Here is a 26,687-nt window from a genome sequence, read left to right on the forward strand (position 1 = left end):
CTTCATCTCGTCGAAAATGCCACGGAAAGTTTCCCACGGGTATAAAAAAAGTAGTCTCAGTTATTACACAACTGGTAATCGAAGCATTTTCTTAGTTGATTTTTTGTAGATCTTGTCCTAAAAAGAAAAAAAAAACAAAAAAAAAAACGTGATGCTTTCTTCTTTTTTTATTTTAAAAACAGAACAAAAAAAAAAACTGTGCCTCCTAGACAGCCGTGTTTCAGATCGCTTCTGTCCGTCTGGCTGCATGTTGGGGAGAAGAGTGCAAATGTCTAAAAAATGTTCTGGTACAACTGCATACAAAGAACACAATACGAAACTAATATTTTTATGCCTTGACTTGCAGCGTTTGAGGCCGTTTATTTTCTGGGGTTATTTATATATCTCCTTTGATATCGAAAATACCTAAGTCAGCTCACGAGGGGATACAAATATGTTTTTTTTTCTACAGGGAATAAGAAAGCATTCGACCACAAGCTTATTCACGTTTTATTTCCAGCTGGCACAATACATTAACTGACTTCAAACAACTACACTAATATTGATGAAGATACTGTCTAACGCTAGGATGCAATAAACCTGTCCCAGTTTTGATGTGCGAATTCCTCCATAACGGAATACGAATTAGTATGCGCCGCTGGCGTAAAGTACAATGCCGAAATATGGGCATCCCTTTGTAATGCTAAACAACGTACGCGGGGGAAGAGTAGAGAATTCATGAACGCTTCTTGTCACCTGTGCTTTGTGATGGCTTCCATGGTCGATTTCGGCTCGAAGAAAGGCCCCGGCAACACTACCGTGGAGCCGAACATCGTGGCAGTCAAGACGCCCAGTGTTCTGCCGAATCCGTAGATCAGCTGTCCGTTCAGGCAGAAGATTTCACGCTGCAAACAAGAACATTCCTTCTTTGTACGAGGCAATTAAAAAAATACTACTTTAATTTTGCACAGTTTGACTAATTATATTATAGTTCGTTTTCTTTTTTAAATTTCTTTGCACCGATTATGTTTCTTTTTATAATCTAAACCTGGTCGTTTCATGGTGCAGTGCACTGATGACGGTCTATAAACACAAAACCGTTTTTTTTTTTGTAACTTAGTAATGTTGCTTTTTTTCCTTTGAGTGACGACCTGCTGGGAACTGTTAATATTTTTCTTTTCTTTTTCACTATACGCTTCTCTGCTGGTTGTTAGGCCCTTCGCACAAAGAGGATGTACTTTCGTAAACCAGCAAAATTCGTATCGACTATTTCACGCGAATAAAATTTATTCTGTTTCATTTTCCTGAGCCTCGCAGACATAAAAAAGTGGCGGAATTTGTGCCGGTCAAAACTTGCTTCAAAGCGGTTGTGCTTACTGAAACCATAAGGAGTGTAGTGATCGTGAATAAGTTTAGGAACGCAAGAACGTGTATGACACTGGCACTAGTCTGTTTGACCTTTTGAAATTGCAAAGTAAAGCGAAGAAACCTGTTCTTGTCATAACCATGAAGCTCTAGAAAAGGTTACATTCCGAAACTAAATACTTGTGCATGCTTGTGAACACTTGGTCTTTAGTTATGCTATTCTTTCAGGCGCCGTTAGGAGGTTTGTTTCCTTGACGTGACGATTTTTTGCCGATTTTTAAACAAATTAGTTATCTGTAATTGGAAAAAGGGTTCTTGCGTGTATTCGATTCGACAAGCGTCATTCTCGGCACTTTTTTTTTATCACTTAAATTCGGAACTTTCAAGGCCGGAAATCTTTTAGCTGAGAACGACGAGCTCCGTAGAAGCGCTTGAGGAACTTTTAATGGCAGGATTTATTGTCAGCACATTAACAACAAAACAAATCAAGTTGGCGGCCTAGTTGGTTGAATAATATAAACATATTTGCACAAAATACAAAACGAACAAGGCAGGAGAGGACAGCACAAGCGCAACGTTTCCGATCATGGGAGTTTGTGTTGGGTGTTAAGAATGTCCCATGTCTTGAAATCGTTGTGCCATTCCTGCTGTTCTTAGTTTTAACTAAGGTCAAGTTCCTCCGATTCTAGATTGCGCAGTGTTTGCAGCTAGTAACAGTGGATGAAAAGTACCAGAACATGAGCGTTCTGCTACATTAGTTTGTCTCTTTATTCCTTGATAGTACCACCCTAGAACATCAGCACCCCGACGTCGTTCGGACAGCGGGAACTAAGCATACGTGTGCTCAGCCAGTAAGCCAAAATGAGAACCATTATAGTTTACTTGTTTTTGTGTAAATTAGAGACAAACGGTAACGCTTAGCTCTCTATTGTCTTGCGTCCCGAGTTATCTATTCTTAACCGGCGTGAGAAAGCATACATCTAAAAAAATAAGGAAGTAACTGCTTAAGGTAATGTGGGCGAAATGAGATAAAATATTTTACCTTTTTTTAAATATTGTTTTATTATTTAAAACAAACACATCATCGGGATATTCTTAGATGTCTTGCCCCTCTGCTCAATGAAGATTACTTAACTGGAGCAAACGAAACATTAAACAAAACTACACTATATGTAACACAGTCTCATTTTGGCCCACCCTGTGGGGCAAAATGCGACGACGTAGAGGGGCGCAAAGAGCCACACATAGAAACCCAGATGTGCGTTCAGTGTTTTCAATAAAACACTTAAAACACATTGTGTCAACTGCTATACACTCTTTCTGAGCCTACTCCTTGCATTTCATGCATTGGAAACATAATGAATGAGTGGGTGCTTTTCTTCACAGTTCATTGGGTAGCAGGCACTGCCAGTTTCATGAGGTGTGCATCGCACGGTTGCAGAAAGCGCGGACACTGCGTGCTTCTTCGGGGATCAATTTCACGTTTGTTTTTAACTTTTCTTTTTTTTTTTCTTTTTTTATTGTTGTGAGTGTGTGTGTGTGGGCGGGGGGGGGGGGGGGGGGGGGGGGGGGGGATTGCGACGCGTGAAGCGCCGGTTCTTGGTTGTTTCCGCCAACATCAGCTCTGCCTTGTGGAAGAGGACGTTAGAACAGTGCTGCTCTCCGACGAACTTGTTCACTTTTTTTTCTGTTCTACGCTAGGTACAGAAAAAATGCTCTCGAATCTTAAAGGCTTCTTTTTTTTTTTTTTTTTTTTTTTTGTAGAGCCGCTGCTTTTTACATTTTCCAAGATTGTCTGGCACGCCTTTGAAGCGCACACTTTGGTACGCCAAACATTGTGCCGGCAGTGCGAAGCGGTGAGGCTGTTGCTTCACGGATTCAAGAGCTTTGTTCGTGTCACTTTGGCTTTAGGCAGGCCTTTATACGTTCGGACTATCCTAGACATCGGTGGAAAAATAACATGACTCAATCAAAATACTCGCGTTTTGCCCAGTGCCCCCCCCCCCCCCCCCCCACATATCCCGTTATGTAAATAAATATATTAAAAAGAAAAAAAAACAAAAACAGATCGCTCAACTGTGGTCCGCATGAGTTATTAAAGTATACCAATAGAATTGAAGCTTACCTTGGCAGAATAGTCGGTGCCAACCTAAATGCTTGTATCGAGAAAAAACCTCGCGCTGAATTTTGTTCCTTTTTGGAGGGGACAAACACAGCAACCTCAACTCCGCATTTGGTATATCGGGAACACTCTTGCCGACAACTTTGATTTTTTACACACACAAACTGTAAGTGTCACCGCACCGCCCGGTGAAGTTTAAACGTGCTCGAATTGCTGGTCTAGGAGACGGATGGCGCTAAAATGAGGCGCAGGGCAAAATGCTGTTGCATTTTGCCCCGCGCCTCATTTTACCCCAACTTACACTACTTGTGGCAACGCGGCTCTCCTGGTGTTAAAAAAAATAAAATCAGTTCCCAGGCTTTAAGGCCCCTTCAGTTCTCCCACTCCGTCGACTGTTGTTTTCCTTGCTATCGAAATCCTAACCTCCAGGGAATTTGGGGTGAATCTTTGCGGATTGCGGAGACCGAAATTCTGCACTGTTTCGTAGATCAGCGGAGGACAAAGTTTCTATATATATACATAAAAATGTTCAGTACCGTCGTGCATGTTTGAAGCTTGAAAGCTCATCATTTTGAAGGATTGACAGGCCCCTTCGACGATTTATTGCTTGTTTTTCTTCTATTTGACTCGATACCAGTACCTGGCGCGTCCATGACGTAATTAACACTCTACAGAAGAGCGGGAGCTAAGATTAGGCGGAACATGTAACATCAGTGGCAAAGGTTAAGGCTAATAAATAATAATAAATTGAGGGTATACACACACACACACACACACACACACACACACACACACACACACACACACACACACACACACACACACATATATATATATATATATATACCCATAATAATTACTTTTGACTATTTATTAAAAACATGTTGTCTTCTTGTTCACTTTGGTTACTTTCGACTTTGAATTCCTCTTGACGTGGTCAACATAACGTTTGTTCACTTTGTATTAAAACGTTTCTTAATGTTTTTCTTCAGCCTTCAACCTGTTGACTTTCTATTACCTTTATGTAGATATTTTTTCTCCTGACTTCTTGGTGGCAGTGTCATCGGAAAAACTGGAGACGTCCAGTTTACTTCGTGCTTGAAGATGTTCAGTTGACTCTCTGAAGCCATTGTCAATGGAATCTACAGACTTTCTGTTGTCGTTTTATTGAACATGGTACATCTTGGCTAGGTCTCAAAAGTCGCCAACTTTCTCAATAGTCTCCGACAAGGTGAGAACAGTATGGAGCAGCTTCATTTGTCTCGCCTCCAGCGCGAGCCTTCTACACTTGACAACGCCTCGGCGTCTCGCGCACCTCGAGCGCGCGGTGAAAGCACGACGGAAGGCATGGGGCGCATGCCTTCCGTCGTGTACCAGGCGTTTGAAAGTCACGCCCTGCCGTTTTCACTTTGCAAGGGCTATAGTGACTTTACATACCCTATCGAACTAGTCAACTAGTGAATCAAAGAAAAAAAAAACTATACTGAAAGGGTGGTGCAACAATTTTTCTGCTCTGCGCCAATACCGCTTAGAACGTATCCCTGGCGTTTATGACACAAAGAAACGGTCGTCAATTTTTCTCCCCCCGCAGTAAACGTCGCAGAAAGAATTAAAGAGAAAGGAGCGGCGTTTACCCTCTCAACTCGCAACCCGAACAAGCGACCACGTGGTCTAGAGCCAATTATATGCCGACAATGTTGATCATAGCCACGCGCTGGGGTTAGCAAAGCACAGAACACGCGTTGAGTTCCAAGCATTAGTAGGGTTCGGCGATTGTCGTCATTGCGGCGATTGGACACGGGCGACTAGCCGAATGCTTGTCGAGCTATCGGTTATCACGAGCCCAAATTAAGCGCTCACGCTATGCTAAGGTTTAATCTATAAGTCGCCGTTCTTGCTCTATATTTAATATTTCATGACGTTAGTCTCGAGCTTTAAGAAAAAGCATAATACTTCTGGTGAAAAAACGTTCGCATTGGCAATCGAATTTAACAAAGCGTGACATGTGTGTTAGTCCTTCTTGCCTCACCCTGTGCATTCTTCGCCAGAGGTCCCAAACACGGGGCCCGCGGGCCACAAGCGGTCAACAACTCTCTGGGATGTGGCCCGGAAGCACCCCATGGCCGCGAGCCTCCCTTCCTATCCCTCAACCTCCACATGTGCAATAAATAAAAGTTTTATACCGCCAATTCATTTCCTCTGGGAAAGAAGCTCTGCTCATAAAACGTATCTGCACGTTTTGCAGTTCTATGCTTCTTTGTTTCTTGCCGAAATCCTATTTCGTCTAAATATTTCCTTCGGAGGTAGTCCTGGTGTAAATCAGACGGAGTGGCACTGAAACTGCTAGGCTACAAATGCGAGCTCTTTGCTCAAAGAGGCACCTGGGCTGGACAAATTCTTGCTCAGCAGGAACAACTGTCGCAAATGAAACTATGAGCTCGGGGTTTTAGCGGTCGGAAATGCATTTAAATTGCGAGTGTTTTTCTTATACTGCTGCTATAAACATCGCCCAGAAAGCAAAAACTGTCATATAAGTTATTTTATCTGCACCTGGGTTGAAAATAGAGAATTATGCGACAGTTCAAAGACGGTGTGCTTTGTTCTCGGTCTATTCAAAGAGGCCAGTAGGTTCGTATTTTAAATCTTCTTATAAGAGCAGGCGGGGTCCCAAAATTGTCGTATGTGCGAATAAAAGCTAAATATGGCAAAATGGTGACCTCAGAAAAGCAGAAAGCACAAGGTTCCTTCCTAACGAACATCCGGGGTGTTACTGCGACATTCGGCTGCGTCGGAACGTAAAATACCACATCTGTTTAAATGTCTTTTTTTTTTGTATCAAATATATATATATATATATTGTTCCCCCCTTCCCTCCCCGTTTTCCCTCGCCCTTTCGGGGGTAAGGTATCAGACCCCCACGCACGAATGAGTTGGAGACCCCTGTTATCCGCTGTATTACTGGACGTTACGTTTATATTACGTTACAAGAAAACAATAACCCAAGTCAGCAGCTCGATTACTTTTTTGGCAGGTGGCATCGTGGTGGTACATGGAGTCAAACGTGCAGGTGCAGCAGACGTAAGATATTGTAAGAGGCAGATGACTTTATGTCGTCAATACCCATGTGCACGGTAGTCTTGAAACCCATCTGTGGAAAGGCGTTTTCAACATTGCCACTAAAATATCAGGAATGCCCTCATTTGCACCGATGGCAAACAATGTTCCTTCTGCGTGAACGACAAAACGAATACTATTTCTATCCCCAGCGGGAATACAAGAGTGGTTGTCGATATGTTCCTTTATATGGCAGCTATCCTCAAGTTATGTTGACAGAGTTCCCGAAATCAATGAATATTACGTCACGTCGAGCTCTTACACCGGAGGAAGGGGTTCAACGATTTTCACTAGTTGATGAAACACCCGGCAATAGATGATGCACATGACATCGGTTACTTCGTCGACTACGTACTTTAAATTTAATCTGAAAATATTATACAATAGTTAGCCTAAAATAGCTCTAGTTGTAGTCGTAAAAAAACAATAAATATGATACCTGTTTATGGTATCCAACAAAGCGGCCCACAATGTTGGCGTTGTTGACAACGTTGAAATGAGACAGTCGCGCTGGTTTGGGCTGCCCTGTCGTACCCTGCGTTCAAAAAGGGAAAAAAAAAAGAAAAGCACGTGTGATATTTTGCAATATTTGTCGCTTAAGAAGACAGGGTGATGTTTTACGGAGATATTTAGACTCTATCACGCCTTGCCTTAATAGCAGCGAAGGATACGATTTTTAGTGGTTAGCTTTGGAGTAGCACCGCACGGTCAAACTCGCTTAATGGCCCGAAATATATAATATGCCGGGTGATATTTTGAATGAAAATATAATTTTCAAATAACAGTACGAACTGCTAGCTGAATGCCGTCTTCGATAAGCGTTTTTCGATTTCGGCGGACATTATAGGATCGGATAAGCGCCACAGTCCGTCGAGTAGTTACCCACAATTATTTTTGTTAATTTTAATATTTGAAAACAAACATATGGTTTCAATTAGAAACTTGATGAGCATCATCGAAAACCACTAAAGCAGGCCAATTTAGATCTATTCGAAGCACGTGAGAGACGCAGAGTGCACCAAAGTTACCAGCTGCCGCAAAGCTAGCGGCGGGAAAACACGGATAAGAATCTAATCACCCGCGTTTACGCACTGCTATGTTTGTGCCATGCAGCACAAGTGATAACGCTGGTGCTGCACCACGTGTTTCGAAGTGTTTCGTGTCGTTCTAAAATTTACTCATTTATGATTTTCGATTACGCTCAGCAAATTTCGAATTGAGACAACGTGTTTAAATTCACTAATCTAGAAAACAATTAACTGATCTTAGTCAATTACTCAACAGACTGTTTCTTGTATCAGCTTCTATAATGTCCGCTTATCTCGACATGCACCTGGCGAAAATGGCATTCAACTAGCTTTTTGCACTCTTTGTTTTTAGATTATGTTTGCAATAAGGCATATCACTGGGTATATCTGCATCTCTATACCGGCACGCGTATTTCAGCGAAGGCTTCTAAAGGTCCCTAAAAATAGAGTGCTTGAGAAACAAACAAAAACCAGGAACGAAATTCCAGACAACGAAGGACGTCAAAAATTGAAAAGGCGCGCTAATAAGCTAAATAAGTAAAAAAGAAAAGTTGCTCATTAATTTTTAAGTAGTTAAAATAAACACATGGTTTTATTGAGAACTTGCTAAGCATCTTCGAAAGCCACAAAATTAACTTTTGTAACCTTCTAAAAACTGAAAAAAAAAAAAAAAAACCGCTGAATTTGAAAGAGTTTTTAGGTCTCGGTTTTTTTATTGGAGCGCATACCTGCCCCAGCGGCACTGCTCCCCGGTAGTATGGCGCACGTGTGTTGTGCGTCGAGGCTACTTGAGAATTGGACCGCAAAGATGCGCTCCGACAGGAAACCCAAATCTAGAAACCTTTCCAAATATAGAGTTTTCGTTTCGGAACGCCGTGGATGCTGCTCCGGGCTAATATCTTTCCAAAATGAGTTAATTTATTGGTTTCCCACGATGCTTAACAAGTTTATCAATGAAACCAGTTGTTTATTGGCGCAACTTAAGTTAATTAGTAATGTTTAGTGAATTATTTAAGAAATTACTATAAATTTGTCGATCATTGGCGTCAACCGTTGCTGGAATTTTATACCCGAGTTTTTTTTTAATATTTGTACTCAGCCACAGCCTGTTTACAGATTTTTGAGAGCAACAGCTGAAACTCCGTGTATTCATAAGGACCAAAATTTTCTTGCTCTAGCGGCACGAGTCATAAAAGGGTTATGTGTGTTTCCAACACCCGGCAGGTCAGCCCTCATATACCCCCATAAATTGAGGGCGCCGGGGCGACTCCCATGATCCTGGCCGGCCAGGTTGGCCAACGCTCGGACCAGAAGGCCATATTTGTACCGCGTAGTGGTCAAGAGCGCTAGGCCAAGCGCACCATCCGCGTGCCGTCTGGATAATCTATGGCAGAGGCGGCGCACGGGTACTCGTTGGATGACAGCCAAGCCAAGAGGTCACATTGCTCTCACCTTGTCTACGTCGAATGGAATGCATTTTTTTTTTGTTTAGTTGATACTCGAGACTTTATATTGCTCCTCAATCTCACGTATGCACTAAGGCAAACCGAACGTAAGACTGACGTCATTTAAATCTATATTATCTCGTAGAAAAAGCGCTTCTGCTATGCCTAGGTCACGAAAATTGACGAATGTATTGAAATCTATTTTCGTGAGTTATTTTATGCGACGTGAAGATAGCATTGAGTGCTCAGCCGCTCATTCAATAAAAAAAAAAAAATCCAATGGGCGAATCTCCGTTTGCGAAGATTTCGAGTCGATTATGTCATCTGCCTGATTTGAATGGACCATTTTGACAATAGACGGCACCTGTGTGCCTGCTTGACGCATTACGGCAATACGTGCATGGAAACGTAGCTACGCATAAAAAGAGAACTTTATATTTGCTTAACCATTTCCAATATAATAATGATGAAGAGGCAGGACGACAACACAGTATGTGTCGATCTTGCTTCGAGTAAATGTTTTTGTCTTCTTCGTTTATAATGCCAGGAAGAATTAGACGCGCCGCTTCTCTATATGCGAAGCGACTGAGTCCGTCAAAGCCTCCACTGAACCGCTCCACAATTCACCGCGGCGGGTCGTGCAATCGGGAATAATCGCGATGTGTCTTAGGATCTTCTGGGAGGGCGAATTTATGCAACCTGTAAGCATGGTGCTCAAGACCTCAGAAGCCCCTGTGAGCACCGGCCGCTTCTTACTCGCTGCAGGATTGTTTCGATTTTCAGGGTACGGCCTCCACATGCTGTTCTGCTCCATTGCTCACCATGACGTTGGTTTACTTTAAGAGCATAGTTTCATGTGCGATGCTGGTATTGTGAAATATAAGAACGGTCCTGGGAATTCAAGCACTCACCGAGGAAAACTGGATGAAAGCGTCTTGGTCGAACCGCGTTTTGGCAGACACGGAATTCATGGTGGCATGGTCTTCCGCTATCGCCAAAGTCATCAGGTCATCGAAAGTAATGCTGCCGCTGCGGGATATGGAAGAGTCAATGAATCACCACTTACGTGGTGGGAGAACTGCTTCTGCGCTCCGCACGGAAGCAGTTCGTTTCTGTGCGGAGCGCTTGATGCGTTTCTCTCAGCGCCAGAGTTTACGATTTCTTTCAAGCGGCAAAAACGAGTCTTTGCTAAGAAACACTTCAAAGCTAATGGCATCAACCGTTGCTACGATGAGTCATATTAGTGGAGTTAATCTCGAACCAGGTTGTGTCGGCCAGTGTTGGTGGTAAGGCTTTGCAAGTTATGGCGTTACTTGTAGTGCAGTTACTTGTAACGGATAACGGAGTTATGTTACTCGTTACTTCTTCGCAAGACTTAGAAACATTTCTCTTTAAATTCTTCCGTGCTGTTAGGCGCCAAGTCATGTGAATTTTTGAGATAATTTACGCTTTTCTTTGCGTTGTTGTTCGTGAGTCTTTAGGTGAAACCGTAAAACAAGGTGAAGTAATTATGTTCACTTCCTCCGTGAATATGTTTCATGAGATATGGCCCCTATGCATACCTGTACAGCCAAGCACTACCCGTTTTAATTGCTAAATAAAAAGTAACGAAATTGTGGCGTGCTCTACTTTATATAGCTTACGGTAGCGCGTTTCTTTTATTTTGAGGTAACGTAGGTCGGTAACACTTCCATTTTGTTTTCAAGTACGGATTAACGTATTTCGTTACCTCTCTTGGGTAAGGGCTACAACACTGGTGTCGGCCTAGTTTGAATAAACATTGAAGAAAAACTGTTTTTATAGAACGTACAAACGACTGACGTTTTTGTAGTAAGCCTCATTGTGAAGACATTGTTTCTGCCAAATAAGACGAAATTAAAACTTAGGACTTCTTCACGTAGTCCCCCTTGAGTGTTACGCACTTCTACCTTCGGTGGTTCAATGCTGCCAACCCGTGAATAAACAAAACTCGAGTTGCAGGGAACAGGCGGACCTCTGGCGGTGCTAACTCGGCGAGTAGGATGGATGAGGTAAGGGTGGATTCAAACTAGTAAGTGTAATTGAGAGAAAAACATTTCCTTGTAGACGATTACGACCAGCGAACAGACTGGCACGCTTTCATCCCTCGAACAGTCTATAATCGGTGGCAGGATAAGTGTGAGGGAAGCTCCTCCCACTTCTTCTTCCATTTGCAGAGTGTACGTGAAGAAATGGCGACATGCTCACCAGCGTTCGTTCTGTTAAATCGAAAAGAGATGGGAGCAGATTTCACAAAACTCTGCACCTGTCAGCGGCATTAGTTATACGAAAATATTCGATGCCAGCGATCCTGTGGCGCTTTTCGTCGGGGGGTATTTACTTCATCAGTGTTGCGTTGTTTCTTTATTTCGTTTCATTTTGTTTTTCCTGCCTGCGCATTGCTTTGTCACCTAACCATGACAAAGTAATACTCTTAATACACGATTCACATCACGATTCTAGGGTACTTACGGCTTCCGGGTGTCGCCGATGGTGATGACGTGTTTCAGGAACGGCAGCCTGGAAGAAGGCATCAAGAGTTACGGCGCTTCGAAGACAGCCAGCTGCCAAGCTGTGCGCCATCATCAAAGTCAAGACGCGAATCGTCACCTTTGGCTTTTCAACTCTCCCGGCGCCGACTTCTCCAGCTCCGGTGCAATTTGAAGCAACATCTCGTAGTAATTTGTATCTGTACATATGTCCGCAAGTATCAGAGCCGCACACTCCGCCTGAAAGCAAGGGGGCGCTCTTTTACAGAAGGACGGCACCAAACAGCCAATGCTCGAAGTGCCAGTGCCGCCTGAAAGGGGAGCTGCACTACATCTCCTGCCACCACCGCGAATCAGATGCGTCGCATATGAGACTGTAGAGGTAGTGCAACATCTCTTCGGTACACCAACCGTAGTTCGAGCTTGCGCCGCCGCGTGAGAAGGGCCTGCGCGTGCTCAGAACTTAAAAAAAAAAAGCACATTGACACAGATTTGGCAAGCTTCTTTTTTTTTTAAGACCATGCGAGAGGAGAAAACTTTCGACAGAGCAAAGTGCTGAAAAGCAAAAAACCGAGACAAAAAGAACTGAAGTAAATATGTCGGTAATATGCGCCTACATATCCATAAAAAAATTGGGCAAGTACGCGTTTTATATACTCTTGAACGCAGGACTTCATCCCGTTTATTCTTGGCAAATTTAAGTTGTCATCATGGCGGAATATCACACAGTCGTAGCGTAAATTTGAAGTTTTCACCTTGCTTATAATTTTTTACACACTGATTGTTTGCCTTAATGAGCGAACGCACTGAAGCGCCCCAGTTTCGCTAGTGCCGAAGTGCATTTTCGCCTACACCCTGCATAGTGACAGAGTATTGTGGGTGACTTAAGGCACCACACCGCTCCGGTTTGAGATTACGCGCGCCAGACTATATGTCGAGGTTGCTCGTAAAGGAAACTTTAGTGGAAAGAAATAATTTGAGACCAGAGGCCTTTAAGCAAGTTGGAGTGACTAATCTACAGCCTGCATAGCACCGCCTCACTGAATAGTTCCCATTGCCGTTCTCTGCCCCTCACCCCCAAAAAAAAAAAACTTCAGCGTGCGTACTTTAATGGACACTTCATTGTCACATTAAGAACGAAACAGTTTTTAAATACCTTAGAACTATTCAGTAAATCTACGCTATTCCACATGTGTGTTATACCATGTACGAAATTTCTCTGACACCACCAGAAAGTGTTAAAACTTTTACTGCACCTCTTTTTCACCAGAAGGAAGTGCACGATCATATGGAACCTAACGTATGAGTATTTTACGCTAAGCTCTCTGAAGCCCAGATGACTGTATTCACCGGCGCCTAATAGCAGCGTTCACGACACTATAAGTTGTACGATAAGTTGCAATATCCGGCGCTTGACGAAAAACTCTCCCCCTCGCATCCAGGCATTACGTCATCAGCTGAAGTGACCGTGCGAAAATGGCAGAGTCACCGAGCTGTGGACGCATGAGCAGGGTCTAATATACCGCACAACCGAGTTACAGAGCACGCTCAGAAGGCGTTCCACATCCCAGCAGACAAAGATGGCAGCGTGCAGAAGGTGATGTTTGGAAAGGTCTACACGGCTCACGTCTGCGGATGTTTGGCACTCGTGCAACACGCTTCACGAAAAGTAAATAAAATCGGCACGAAATTATATCGAGACGCGTAATGCGGCGAGCGAATCGTCTGCTTCTTGTACAATGGGGGCGGTGACATCAGAAAGACGCCGAGTTTCGATTAGCCTTGATTGAAGGATAGTGGGTAGACCTCAAAGCATGTTGCCTTGAGGTCTGCTTATTATCTTTCATTCAGAGCCAATCAGAGCTAAGCGTTCTGACGTCACCACGACCCCTGCACAAGAGGCAGACGAACTTGCGGGCGGCATGGCAAGCAAGGAGCTCGAGCTTTCGGAGTATTAAACCGCGACGATGACGTGAGGCCTAGGGTGAATTTTTTTTATGTTATTACTCTGGCGACCACATTCCAGCAATTTTCCATCGACCTTTACAGCTTCAGTTTTGAGATACGTTCCTCACGTCAAATGTTCAAAAATATTTCTGGATTTGCAAACACAATGCACAGTGGCGAGGGGAAACCGTCACAGTGCCAAAAATGCGAGTGAATTTATTCTCAATGCTTATTTTAAGACTGTGAAAAGCGAACAACGCCCCTCCTCCGGCCACTGAGGTTGGCTTTCTTTTTCCATTTTCAAGATTCGTTTTTGTTTTTATGGCAGGTTGGCGATATCGTAGAACGGTGGACCATATTAAAGCTCCGGCCCACATTCCCGCCCTGCATTAAGCTTGTTAGTTGTATTTTTGTAGCTTTTGTTTACTACATTGGCAGGAAAGGAAAGAAATAGGGGGAAGATTGGTGCTTTACGCCCACCATCAATATAAATAACCGAGTTTCTCTCTCGCTCGAGTTAGAACGTATCTCCGTGTAGCCGAGGTGCCTTATTTAGAAAATATACTTCGCTAGGAATTCGGGAGGCAATGGCTTGCACAAGCCACCATGCACGCGGACAGAAACAAGAGCTCCTTGACGTAGTATATAGTTCGTGTCGAACAAATGGCGTTGCAGTTCAGGCACCATGGAACTTCTAAGCTGTGAATGCTCGTGCAAGGGAACCTGGGTCACATCCGATTTCTGTTGCGCGTACCTTGGTTCCGGGCTTATATATGTAGAGTGTAAACACTTGATCGCCGAGGTTTTGTAGTGGACTTATTTTTGCCCGGTTGGCGTGTACGCTCTTTTGTCCTATGAGCCTCGTGTTTCCACACGGTGTTTTTCCGGATCTGTAAGCTAAGTTAGATTCCAATATCCCAAGGGTACCTGCTGAGTGCAAGTCAGAAAGATACTCGCCCTGGACTTTACCGTACTAATGTGCTCGTGTATTGGTAAAATGTGCGTTTCTTTCTACCTTTTTCCTCGCCTGTTGTTGTACTTCGTTCCACGGATTGTATAATGTCGGAAATAAATATCGCCATCTAAAACAAAAACGTCGCAACGAAATGGGAGGTTTATATTCACTGGAGCAACGCCCAATGCGATATGAACCTTCTATAATCAGTTTGTCTGCGATTACCTCCGCAATGCCGTATCAATAAATTAAATGTGATTATTTAATTTGGCTTGGCTATCTATTGGTTCAAGTGCTCTCTCACTGTTAAGAAACGGCTTAAACATATATTAAACTTGTTTCCTCAGTGTGTGTTGAGCAAAAAATTGTGTATGGTGAATGAGTAATATTTAACTTTGACTTGCTCTAAATTCCCTAGTAAAATATTTTACATGTGAAAGAAATTTCTTCTCAAGATAAACGCATGTGGTCAAATAACATCTCATAAGGGAATACAACAACCATATTAGAGCATATAAGAACAATTTACGGTTATATAAGAAATTATGGAAATCTGATAAGACGTTTCTTATAACTTCTTATATAATCTATACTATTCTTACATGTTCTTAAATTGTTGTTTATGCTCTCTTAACTCTTGTTTGATCATATGCGTTTATTGGACAAAGCAATTTCTTATACATATAAGATTTTTTCTACAGTTCAAAGAAGCGTTAAAATCACTTAAGTAATTAACTGTTCTCAACATACTTAGCTAAGCTGCACGTGTCGCCTTGTTATCCCCTTTTCTCACTGAGCAAGAAGACAACACAAATACGGAATTCACAGTTTATCGATTCGACATGTACCCCCAGTAATTGTCAAATAACTCCAGAGTATATTAATATATACTCCGTACACTTTAAATGAGTTTAAAGTAATATTTCACTGCACTATACCATACTTACAACATTATATAGCACGCTGTATTATGCTTGTAGCTGACTTACAAGAGAATGCACAAGAGTTTGTTTCAGTAGATTACTTTAGTAAATTGATACTGGTCTCAATGCATTACAATAATGCCTAAGTAAATGTATAAGATTTATATTTGCAAGTGTCCTTTCAGAAGTCTAGCAGTGCATTTATACTATAAGTAAATTGCTCTACAAGTACACATATAGTATAAGTAAGCTGCACAAGTATACTGTGAATAAGCTGCTCTACTAAAAGCACAATTTTAGCATTCTAAGTATTCATTTAGTGTATTGCATTTTGCCAAGGGCGGGATCCAATTAGTTATACCTATAGACCCTTCCCCCTGCAAATAGCCAGCGCTCGCAGATTTTAAAGCATCCGGCAACGCTGGGAATGGCAGAGCGACGGCTCTCAGGGGCACACATTGTAGCAGACGCAGCTGGCCTCCTTGCTTGCAGCCCAGCTGCCATATCTCATTTCCGCTGCTTCAGCCCCGATGCGCCTGTACTCTCCACCAGCACCCACCCTCCGATGCCTTTACATCCCCTCGTAAAGCACCAAAGTCGTGCTGGACGAGTGCGGGATATATTTACTGCCCTTGTTTATAAGGCAATCGACCGACTTACCCTTCACACGGAACAATGAGGGCATCCTAATTAAGCGTAGTACTCATTACTGTTCTTCATCCACAAAAAGTACCACGATTACTCTTTTTCGGCGTCAACATCGAAACCTCAGCACCACGTCGTATCGATTCGTCGTCTTTCAAACAGATCCTTACTACACTTGTAACAGGACCGCCAGATATCTTTGAAGCTATATATTGTCAAGTACAGATGGAGCAGTCGCTGCCGTAAAGCGACAAGACCGCTGTCGTAAAGTTCTAAACTTAAATTTTCGGAGTGAATACCATCCAGCTTCTCCGGAAAGGAGTGACGCAGCGAACTTCTCCTGATCGCTCCTCAAGTTCCACCGCCTTTCCTTAGAACAGTTGAAGCCGCTCGCCGAGTGCTCCGGTGAACCCACACGAGGATAAATTTGGACACTTGACGAAAAAACAATTGAGAAATTTCCCCGCCATGATCGGCCGGGGGCTTCAGGCTCCAGGGTTTTCAGACCGGGGGCTCCAGACTAGAGCCCCCGGTCTGAAAACCCACACGGCTGATCGCTCGCATTAGGCGAGAGGCACAGGAATCCGCTCGGCGCTTGCTGGCTATCTTCTAGGAGAATGGGCCATTCGTCTAGCTGTTCACCACCCCGTTCTCATCCTCGACGTGGCGCCGAGCAAACTCGTCAAGCAGCAAAACGCACTCCCCGAGATTCCATTCCCGCTGAGCAGTTCGTTAAATATCGATCATTACGATTGATTTTAATAATGTATGTGTAATCATGACTAAGAATGCCTCCTGGTGTGTGTGCTTCTGCATCGCCTGCTATGAGCTATACATGCTTTATTCTGCTTTGGCCTGCGTGCGAAAATTTTCCGTTAAGCTAGGGCGTGAAGATTTTCGCATGAAATCTTGCCCCTGCACAGATTGCGTTTGAAGCTCACTGTCAGTCGAGTAAACGAGCAAGGCATCCCTCCTAGGCCAGTACACATGGAGGAAGATTAGCTTCTTACCACGAGATGACGGGTTTCTCTACAGCGTTGAGCTTTACGGTAACGGCGTAATTCAAGAAAGTTTTTCACGAGATTTTTTTTTGGTTCAATGTAGCTCGCTCAGGACCACATTTTTCCGCGGATGGAGGTCCCCGTTGTACACGTGTCCAAAAAAATAAAGAATACTTATACCAGCTGAAGATGACTTACCTTATTCAAGCAATGCTCGAGTTCAGAAAGCGTGCAGAATGCGTGGATGCCAACCTAGATATCAAAACGAAGGGAAGCCAGGGTGAATTAATGCGCGTGGTTTTTAATGCCCTAAGCCCATACAACGAAATACCTAAATCGTATTTACCATAACAAGTCCCGCCTTGGATGCAGAATAAATTAGCTGCGCTACTTCATAAAGCCTTGGAGAGAGAATGGCAACCCTGGAACCCACCGGAAGTTTGAGGGAGACCAGGCTCGCAGCTAGCTGATCTACCTGTAAGAAAAATCGTATAACAATTATTTTATTCGTTGCCGATGAAAAAATATGTTTTCGATTTATTTTGCACCTGCTTATGCTTATCCCCATTCTTTCATTTTTAAATTATTTTGCACCGTTAGGCAGGCCTAAACAGGAGGATGCATTAAAATTCGCGTAAAAAAAGCTTCCTTGCAATATTCGAGCCCAAAAAGTACCTCAAAATATATTTTAAGCGAGTATACGACTGTACATCAATTTTTTTTTAAGAAAGAAAGAAAACATTATGGCCAGCAAAAATGTTATTTGAACTGCAAGTGAATTCCTTTATGTGCTTTTGGTTATATCTGGAGGATCAATGAGCAACAAGGCGTGTGAAATTGACCAGAACGACAACATCGGCTGCAACGGAAGCAGGACGTCAAGCGGACGAAGCTGTCTCGCGAAGCGTGTGAAGAGAGGCAACTTTGATTACACCGGAAGGGGGACGCCAAGCAGGCGAGAGGAGCATGAGTTACGAACGGTGCATGGCGAATAATTACACACGTACGTGCGGGCCAAGAACTGCCTTTGAGAAGCGTTTCCTTAACCACTCGTTCGGCGTGCCGTCTAGTCTCCGTGAATGCCTGTGGTTCTAGTGTGACGTGATGACTGCGATGGACCGCTTCACGGGACTGATTTAAAAGGCGCTCCCCATTGAGGGGGTAGGCAGATTGGTGATGTCTGCAGCCTGCAAACGAGCTTCTTTCTACGTTGGTAAGAAGTTGAGGCCCGCACTCGCAGGAACGCTGTACAAGAAGATGTGATATGCTATCGTATTGCAATGAAATCTGCGCAGCGATTTTGGGAACACTTGCATGGCCTATGGCTTCTCCCGGAAACAGCGCCTAGACTATAGGAGGCTCCAAGTTATCCTAGATGTCAGAGAAGCTGAATACACCAGCGGTATGTTTCTATATAGCTTCCACTAACCTCAGATCATCTGCCATTATCCGCCGTTGTCTGCCATTTTCTGTCATTATCTGCCAGCATGCGATGTCGTTACAGGCAAGTCATATATAACTCCAAAAGTGAAGAACCTGCGCGTTATTGACTCTCCAGCTCAGGGACACCGTAGAATCCTAGAGCTAAGTAGGGTGACCCCAATCAAGCTTCTCACAGGATTATCATTGACGCCGGCCTTGGTTCAGGCAACGAATTTTAACAAGAGTATGGCGTTTATAAAGTACATTTCCCAAGCGCTGTCTCATACTGCGAAGGCATACCTGCATATTCAAAGTGACCTTCCATCTGCAAGACGCCCAAAAGCAGTGCCGATGTCTGGTAAAATCGTGCCTGTAATATATATATATATATATATATATATATATATATATATATATATATATATATATATATATATATATATATTTACAGCGGGTTTGTTAAAGGTTAGTTTCCCCAGATCGTGTCCGCCAGCAAATAAACCTCGAAACAACACTCTGGACAGCTCCCGCCATCAATGAGCGACGTCGGCAACCAGGCAACCGGCTTGCCGGCTGTTTGGTTGCCACCTTAGCTCATAGATGGCGGCAACCTTCCCAGCCTTTCCACTCTGGCTTGCCGACTTCCGGCCGGCCATCACTTCTTCCCCACCGTAGCACAGCTTCGCTGGTCTTCCTTCTTCCCCAGAATGGGAAGGCTAAAAGATTCTTTTCGTTTTTGTCTTGTTTTTTCTCGTCATTTCTTGTTTTAGCAAGTGCTTCGGTGGCAGTTCGGAAGCCGCGAGACGCGCTTTCACACTTTCAATAGAATAAATATTTTTAGTCTTCGCAAGCAGACGCGAGCGATACTCGATGCTTGACACCGGACGGCGCATACGGCGCTTGGTACTACGGAAATCGTAGTGATACGCCTCCATATGAAAAACCTACACGATTTCTTTGGGCGTGCTGTGTGTTTCGCCTTAATGTATGGGTTTTAAACCGAATATAATGGAACTAATATTCTGGATAGCATTGCAGTACCCGCAAAACTGCAGTCTCCGCAAAGCTCACTCCATCCGACCCCCGTGTCGGCAAAATATGGCCGCTTGCTAAAACTTCTAAACTTCTGGTCTACAAAGCAAGGAAGTAACAAAAGATTCGAACACATTAGCAAATGAATATCAGATGGATTCATATCAGTCTGTCATGGAATCGCTTCCAATTGTTTCCTTGACCGTAACTGTCGTCGCGGCTTTACAAACAAACTCTTTTCTAATATGGGAGCACCTACATTCTAAGAAAAAATGGAGGAAAATGTAGCAACGGCGCGTATTCTCGCCTTCTACTGACGCGTCCCTAAGCGGACAAGGGAAGAAGGGAGGAACAAAGCGTCTTTTTTTCCTTCTCCAGGCAGACGGGAGAAAGCTTCTGACCTCCCGACTCACCTTCTTTCGGTTTCGTCCTCACATTGTTTAATACATGTTGTTGAGTTAATTGAGCTTTAGCGGTAGCAAATGCCCTCTGTAATTCCGTCTTCCAGTCCAAACGTGCCGAACATTTGGCTTGCATTGCCGTTTTTACCACTAATTTTATCAAAGGAGCAAACGAAACGGATAGAAACAGAGAAGTTCCGGAGCAGCGACAGCAGTGCTACGTACACTGGGCTAAGACGGCCGTCTCCGCATTGCGTTATTCACGCGGAACCACGCAGAACGATGTGTCGTTCTTCGTGGTTCCGCTTGGCAGGTTGAGCCTTATTGGACGATATGGTGCAGCAATAGTACGCCTTGATGAATATCCAGGTGGAAAATACGAGTCTGGGAATGAGCGCGAAGCAACGTCAGACCACGTTTGACCTCACGCAGAACACCAACAAGCACGTGGCGAGCCCCTCGTGGAAACCTAAAGCGGATTCGATGGGTAGTGGAGTTTCTGGCGGGTCCCGCGCGGCGAAGCCCGGAAAATGATTCGTACATATTGTTAACTGGCATTGCTACAGAAAAACAAAAACGTCACAAAAGCACAGCGTCGTGTTCGAAGACCGTCTTTATGGAAGCCCTCGAAGCGGCGAGGACCAAAAAGTCCTTAGCGCCCGAATTGCCACCATCTGGCACTCATCTCGTGAACCTGTGGTCCAGGAGACTGCGCGTGCTGCAACGGTACAGAAAGGCGCCAAATCCTTCAGAGACATCGTTCTAGCCTCAATAACCGGCTGGACTTCAGAACCTCGCTGTCTGGACGATCTTTCATCAAGAAGCTACGCGTCATTATCCGGACCCCGTATTTATAAACGGTGGGCGGTGCGTCGCATACAACGCCGCGGACGTCGGATTGGCTGCTCCTCGAAGGGGACGCTGCGTCGTCACACACAGCAACGCGCGGTTTCTGCACCGGCCCGCAGTGGGCTTTGATTCGCGCAGATATCTGGGACGCCTTTGAACCTACACCCCCTCCCCCTCTCACCCTCCGCTTTCACGCCGCTTCGCGGCGAATCTCTGGCGACTCATTCACGCGAACCAGTTATACACGCGCAACGCCTGCCTGCCGGCACAGCAGCCGCGCGTTGCTAAGTACAACCACGCGGCGTCCTTATCGAGGAGCGACCAGTCCGGTGCGAGCTGCGTTGCTATGCCGCACATCGTCCACCGTTTACAAATACGCATCCGGGCCATCTTAGACCGAAGGAGAGAGAGGACTGTGCCGCTCGCGCTGGCCCTAAAAGTACACATGGCGGTAGAGACACTGGCGATAGAGGCGGGCGACGCGATCTTCCCACAGACTGTCACCACTGGGATACTCACCGCCTTAAGTAACCCATACGAGCTAGTCACGATCAACGAAGAGGAACCCAAGAATCAGCCGTTAACTATGAGCGAGCTGAAAGAGGCCCTGCATCATTGAAGGTTGCACAGCTCCCCAGGACCCGACGGCGTCAAAGTGTCCCTGATGCGTAATCATTCTGGCGTGTTCGAAGTCAGCTCTTTGATTACGTCAACGAGGCGTGGGGCAGCCGGAACGTTCGAGAGCCGTGGAAACATTCCACTGTAAAGCCGATACCCAAACGAGTAAGGGAGCAGAGTACCCTCACTTACTCAAGCCGATCTACCTCATTTCGTGCGTATGCAAGCTAGGAGGTGAGGATGCTGATCTCCTGAATCGTATGGTACTGAAGCAAACCGGAGCCTTCAATCTGGCCCAGACGGGCCTCCGGCCTAATCTGGCCCCGGAGGAGGGACTTCTGCTGATCTCCCGGGACCTCACCAAGAAGCCGACGCCAAATGTCTCTGACATCAGGACGGTCGTGTCCATGGACGTCCGGAAAGCGTTTGATTGAGTTCACCACTGGACGATTATTCAAGAAGCGGTCGCCCTCGCGGTTGAGGGCTGGACGCTATTATTTACGAAATTGATCCTGGAGGCGCGCACCTTCGCGGTCAGGATCGGCGATTATCTCGAAAAGCACACGACTAATGGAGTCGGGGTGCCGCAGGGATTTGTCCTGTCGCCCCAGCTTTTCAACCTAGTCATTGCGGAACTCCCTCGCAGACTACAGAAGGTACCACATCTCCGCTTTACCATCTATGCAGACGACGTCTCTCTATAGACGATCAAGGGGAACGTGCGACAACAAGGGACGCTCGGGCGTGGACTGAACATCGTATCAAGTCATCTCGACAGCGTGCGCCTCAAGGCTTCGCAGGAGAAGACGAGTTACGCTCTGGATGGAGAGAGAATTGAGTCGACCCCTTCTGTCTAAATTCTTAGACCGCACTTTCACGGAGACGGCTCTAATAGAATTCGCAGATCTAAGGTCTCCCAGTAATGCCACGCCGTCTTGAACGTCATCCAGAGGATTTGCAGCGCCAGGGGTGGCGCGGACGAAACGGTGGGGCGCGGGATCGTCGTGGATCTAGTGATCTCGATAATCTGCTTTGGCGATGCTCACTAAATCTAACCGAGGGACAGTAGTAGAAACTGGAGGTACGCAATAATCAGGCATCTAGAGTCGTAATTGGCCTACCCAGGTTAACACCGTTCGGAAATCTCAAAGAGCACTGGAAGCCTGGGTGGAGAATAAAAATCAAGATGATTTTAATTATGATTGAAATCGTGATTTAAACCAGACCGGTTTTACTACGATGATTAAAATCAAACCTTTCCCGTAAACATTATTCTGAAAATATATTTCGTTCATATGTTTTATTCACGAGTTGTCTGGCATTTGGTGTATTCTATGTACATTTCTTTTGTATTTAAATAAAATAAACATCAAGCCAGAAAGAATTACATATGGCTGACCACGAGTGACAAGCGTGGTTCTTCTGAGCAAGTAGGATCAATGAGCTTTCTTTACCTTCCACTTTGTTCGTCCTTTATTGAATGTGTAGGACGTGCCATAAAGATAGAAAAAGTGGAATGTGTACTATCCCATTGCAAGCAAATCAGAACTAAACGAAATTGCATTATTACCTAGCTAGAAATTAAAGCACTTTTTGATCTATACTTGTTTCCCTCACAAAAAAAAAAAAGGATTCTTTTTTTTTTTTTTTTTTAGATTGTTCATATAATTTGCAAACTATGGTTCTTACAAGATTTTGTGGTTGGAGGAAGAAGCAATGTTTTTGGCGTTTGGATGATGGTACGTACTATTTCTGTGAATTATTATTTTATGAATAATGTCTAGGCGTTCTCAATAGAAATAATAGGGGTTTCTCTGCCCTCACTGTGTTTTTGTAATAACCACTTACCTCCCCCACAAACTAATAAACACAAGAACATTAAAACTTCTATGTACTATTAAAACGCAAGATTGTTCAGCGAGTTTTACATATTAAGTGACGCGCGAATGATTCCCTTTAACTGCCGTTAAGATTTTTGGATCATAGCACGACGCAAGTACAACTCTGCCAAGGCAAGTAAATGTGGTTTTTCATCTAGTCAGGGCGTGGAACTGGATGAGGGATATTACTGATGAAAAGTCTAATGTTATGAGGAGTGGCACCTATGTAAAGCCTTGCTTCTTTTTTTTCTTTTTTTTTTGGGGGGGGGGGGGGGGGATGGCTGTTGGTGGCAGTTAATGGCAGTTGCTGGGGGTTGTCTTGTCTGGAATATTTTTCCCGCGTTCTATCCCGATGCTTTTATTTTAACGTTGCTTTCAAGATAAAAGTTCTCTTATAGCCAGCACTGCGTGTTTTTATTTTTTAGCTTCGTCCTTCTGTGTTTCGCGCTGTTTTTTTGTTTTTGTCGTTTATTGTTATGATCTTGGTTGTTTGTTGTGGTTATTCAATTAGTTTTTTTTTTACTTTTTTTTGGAAATCAGGCTGTTTTTTGCCGTTTTTGAAGGCTTAAGGCACCTGTCAAACACCCATTTCATAATATCTCTCTCCTAAGGGCTTGCCCTGGTTTTACGATTTCTTAAAGCCGGTGTCACGCTGCTTAGGCGGCATACAAAAGATAGTCTGAATGAAGATTCGAACGCGAGTCGCCGCGACATTCGTGCTTCGAATGCCGCGTGGCAATCAATTCAAAGAGAAACTTGGCGGGCGCCATTCAGACCAGGGACATTGCGGCGAGTTGTACTTTCATGGGAACTGATTTGGTTCAAATTTAGTTAAACACATTATTAGACGCAGCCTAACTAAAAGTCCGAATGGCAAGCCACAATATTTTATTTTTTCTCGCGAAGTTACTACACTTTTAGTTTTTTTTTCTGAGAGGTTAAAAAAAGTTTGATGGTGTGAAATGAATGCCGGGTAAGGTCATGCGAAACACAAAAACCCGTCCATTGTTTGTTGTTATCGCTTTTTTGATTGCGTGCTTGATTTGCACGTTAATGTAAACCATGCACCCAATAAAAATCGCCGTAAAATTTAAATGTTGCTTTCGGAATAACCTCCATTTACGTTCTTCAGTAGCTATTTTTAATTTAGCGATAATAAATAGCGCGTCTGTAAGAGTAAAACCGGGCTAAAAATTTGATTAGCTTATACAGGTAAAAAACCAAACAAAATACAAAATGCCAGAACGACCTTCTTTAATGGAGTTTCTTTTGAAGCTCTTTAATGTTCCCTTCAGGCATGTTTATGCGCATCCGTCGCCAGTTTTGAAGAATCGGCATTCCGAAGTTTTGTATCAATGGCCGGTCTTAACCAGTTTGCATTCCATTGTTTTGGTCTTAGTTAACAACAAAACCTGGGATATTTTGCGCCCCCGTCAAGCGTTCCGTATTGAATAATTAGTAAGATTTAGAGTAATACACTGCTAGTCATAGAAATGTTTGCTGAGCAGAGCAGCGGCGCCAAAGAAAGGGATGACACCCGTACCATATGAAGGCCTCCGGCCACGGTAAAAGCTCGAAATGGGCTTCAAGATGAAGAAAAAGTCCGGGTATGCACTCACATCTTTCTTGTATTCCGTATAGGTCTTGCGGATGTTCTGATGAGTGGTAACAATGGCTGTGACATCCCCGACGGTGTCTGCCGCTCTGTCAATAACATCTCCCACTGTCCAGGTCAGGAGCGGCTCTTTTCCGGGATTGTGAAAGTAGCTGAGTTTGGAGAGGTTTCTGTCCGGACATGCAGAGGCAAATAGTTTACGTCACAGGAGTGCACACAAATAGGAGGATACGCATGCAATGTTGGCATAAGATGACTCCAACTAAGTTATTTTGCAGTAAGGTTTTGAGGTGGTCTAGTCGGTGCTGCATAGTAAACATATAATTAAAACAGTACTTTTTTGTTAGAAAGTTTTCAGATGGAATATAACAGTGAGCATGCCCTACATGTGGGATTTCCCCCCCCCCCTCCCCCTGTGTTCATCGTGTTTATTTAGTTGTATTTTCAGGAATACGAAAATGAAGAGTAAGTCGTGGGTCAGCGCAGTGTCCGTGTTCTTTTACTTGTCCTTCTGCTTTTTTTTTCTTTCTTTGATGTTTGATTACATATTTACTAAGTGTGTTTGTTTTGTTTAAGTACCTGAGGTTAATCACATGCTAGTACTGTTTAGTTTATATTGCACAAGTATTTTATATGTCTACCCGCAAGAAGTATAGGAAAATAATTTGAGTGATATGCAGGCCAGCAAAATCAATGAATATTTTTGTTTGATATTCTGATCAAAATGTGTTTTTTTATGCCGATAAGCCCTTAAAAATAAAGGTTTGCTGTGCAAGGCTGCGAATAGACCAAAGGTTAAAAATTGTAATTAAAAAATTTATAAAAAATGCAAAAAAAAAAGACGGGAGTTGTCCCGTCTTAATTCGAACCAATCAGTGTCTAGCCCCTCACTTCTTCTCTACAGACGTGTGCCCGTTACTTTAAAAATGTTGTGGATAACAATTACAAATTAGGGTGCCTAAAATCGAATGGATTACCGTTACCAAATAATTTATCTCAAACGTTACGGATTACTTTACTCGTTACGGTAGAAATTAATTTTCCGTTACTTTTTCCGTACACTTATCTAGAAAACAATAGAAACAATTTTATAGCTTTGAAAAAAAGTTCAGCAACACTGCTTTCCATTGTTCATACGCCCGCAGTAGGGTAGGTCCTGTAAGAATAGAATAGCGTATCTAAGCGAAATAATGTAGGTGCCCTCCGTTCAGCTGTAAGCTGGCATAGCAGCGAAAGCTGCAACCACATCCGCCATCCCTCTGGCTTGCGGCGACCTGAAATGATCCCTGGAATTCTGCAGACAGAACTAGCGGTGCGCATGCTCAGTAGCAGCGTCTACCTCCACTAGGAGATTCGGAGGTAAAGACGCGATATACGACAGCTCTCTTTGGAAACGGGCCTTTTAAGCGTGAGCGAAACGTTTCAAAGATGAGGTCTCGTGCCTGTAACTTTAAAGCACTGCCAGCTTATGCATTAACGGAGTATAGTTGCATGCAGCAAAGAAAAATGCATGGGCGAGAGCGCTCGTTTTTGAACTTTGGTAAAGCGGCGGTTTGCACCCGCTGGGCCAAAATGACGAGTAATTAAAGTAACTTTTAAAGTAAATTTTGTAACGGAATTACATTAAAAATCGCTGCCGCAAAAAAAGTAACGTCGCAATGACAAAATTATTTGAAAACGTTACAGATTACAAGTAATGCGTTACTTGTAACGGATTACTTGCCAAGTCTGCTCCTCTCCCACCCGACAACCAATCAGTGTCGGGACTCACGGCTGGGCCTCTATCTGGGCATCTTGGTTTAAAAGAACGCGACAAAACAAAGACAAAGTAAAAACAGA

General features: G+C 43.9%; 1 protein-coding gene across 1 annotated transcript in view; it reads right to left on the bottom strand.

Moving 5' to 3' along the window:
* Positions 1 to 11,770, bottom strand: part of LOC120839933 (medium-chain acyl-CoA ligase ACSF2, mitochondrial-like) — a 54,769-nt gene extending 42,999 nt beyond the window's left edge. Inside the window, exons 1-5 of the mRNA XM_040210332.3 lie at positions 11,682 to 11,770; positions 11,544 to 11,591; positions 9,965 to 10,082; positions 7,020 to 7,115; positions 736 to 884 (exon numbers count right to left, since the gene is read on the bottom strand). Coding sequence (XP_040066266.3) covers positions 736 to 884; positions 7,020 to 7,115; positions 9,965 to 10,082; positions 11,544 to 11,591; positions 11,682 to 11,743 — 473 coding nt within the window. The 5' untranslated portion in view covers positions 11,744 to 11,770. The remainder of the gene's footprint in view (positions 1 to 735; positions 885 to 7,019; positions 7,116 to 9,964; positions 10,083 to 11,543; positions 11,592 to 11,681) is intronic.
* Between the last annotated feature and the right edge of the window lie 14,917 nt (positions 11,771 to 26,687).

Source organism: Ixodes scapularis, unplaced genomic scaffold, assembly GCF_016920785.2.
Source record: "Ixodes scapularis isolate PalLabHiFi unplaced genomic scaffold, ASM1692078v2 ptg000712l_1__unscaffolded, whole genome shotgun sequence".
Classification (NCBI taxonomy): domain Eukaryota; kingdom Metazoa; phylum Arthropoda; class Arachnida; order Ixodida; family Ixodidae; genus Ixodes; species Ixodes scapularis.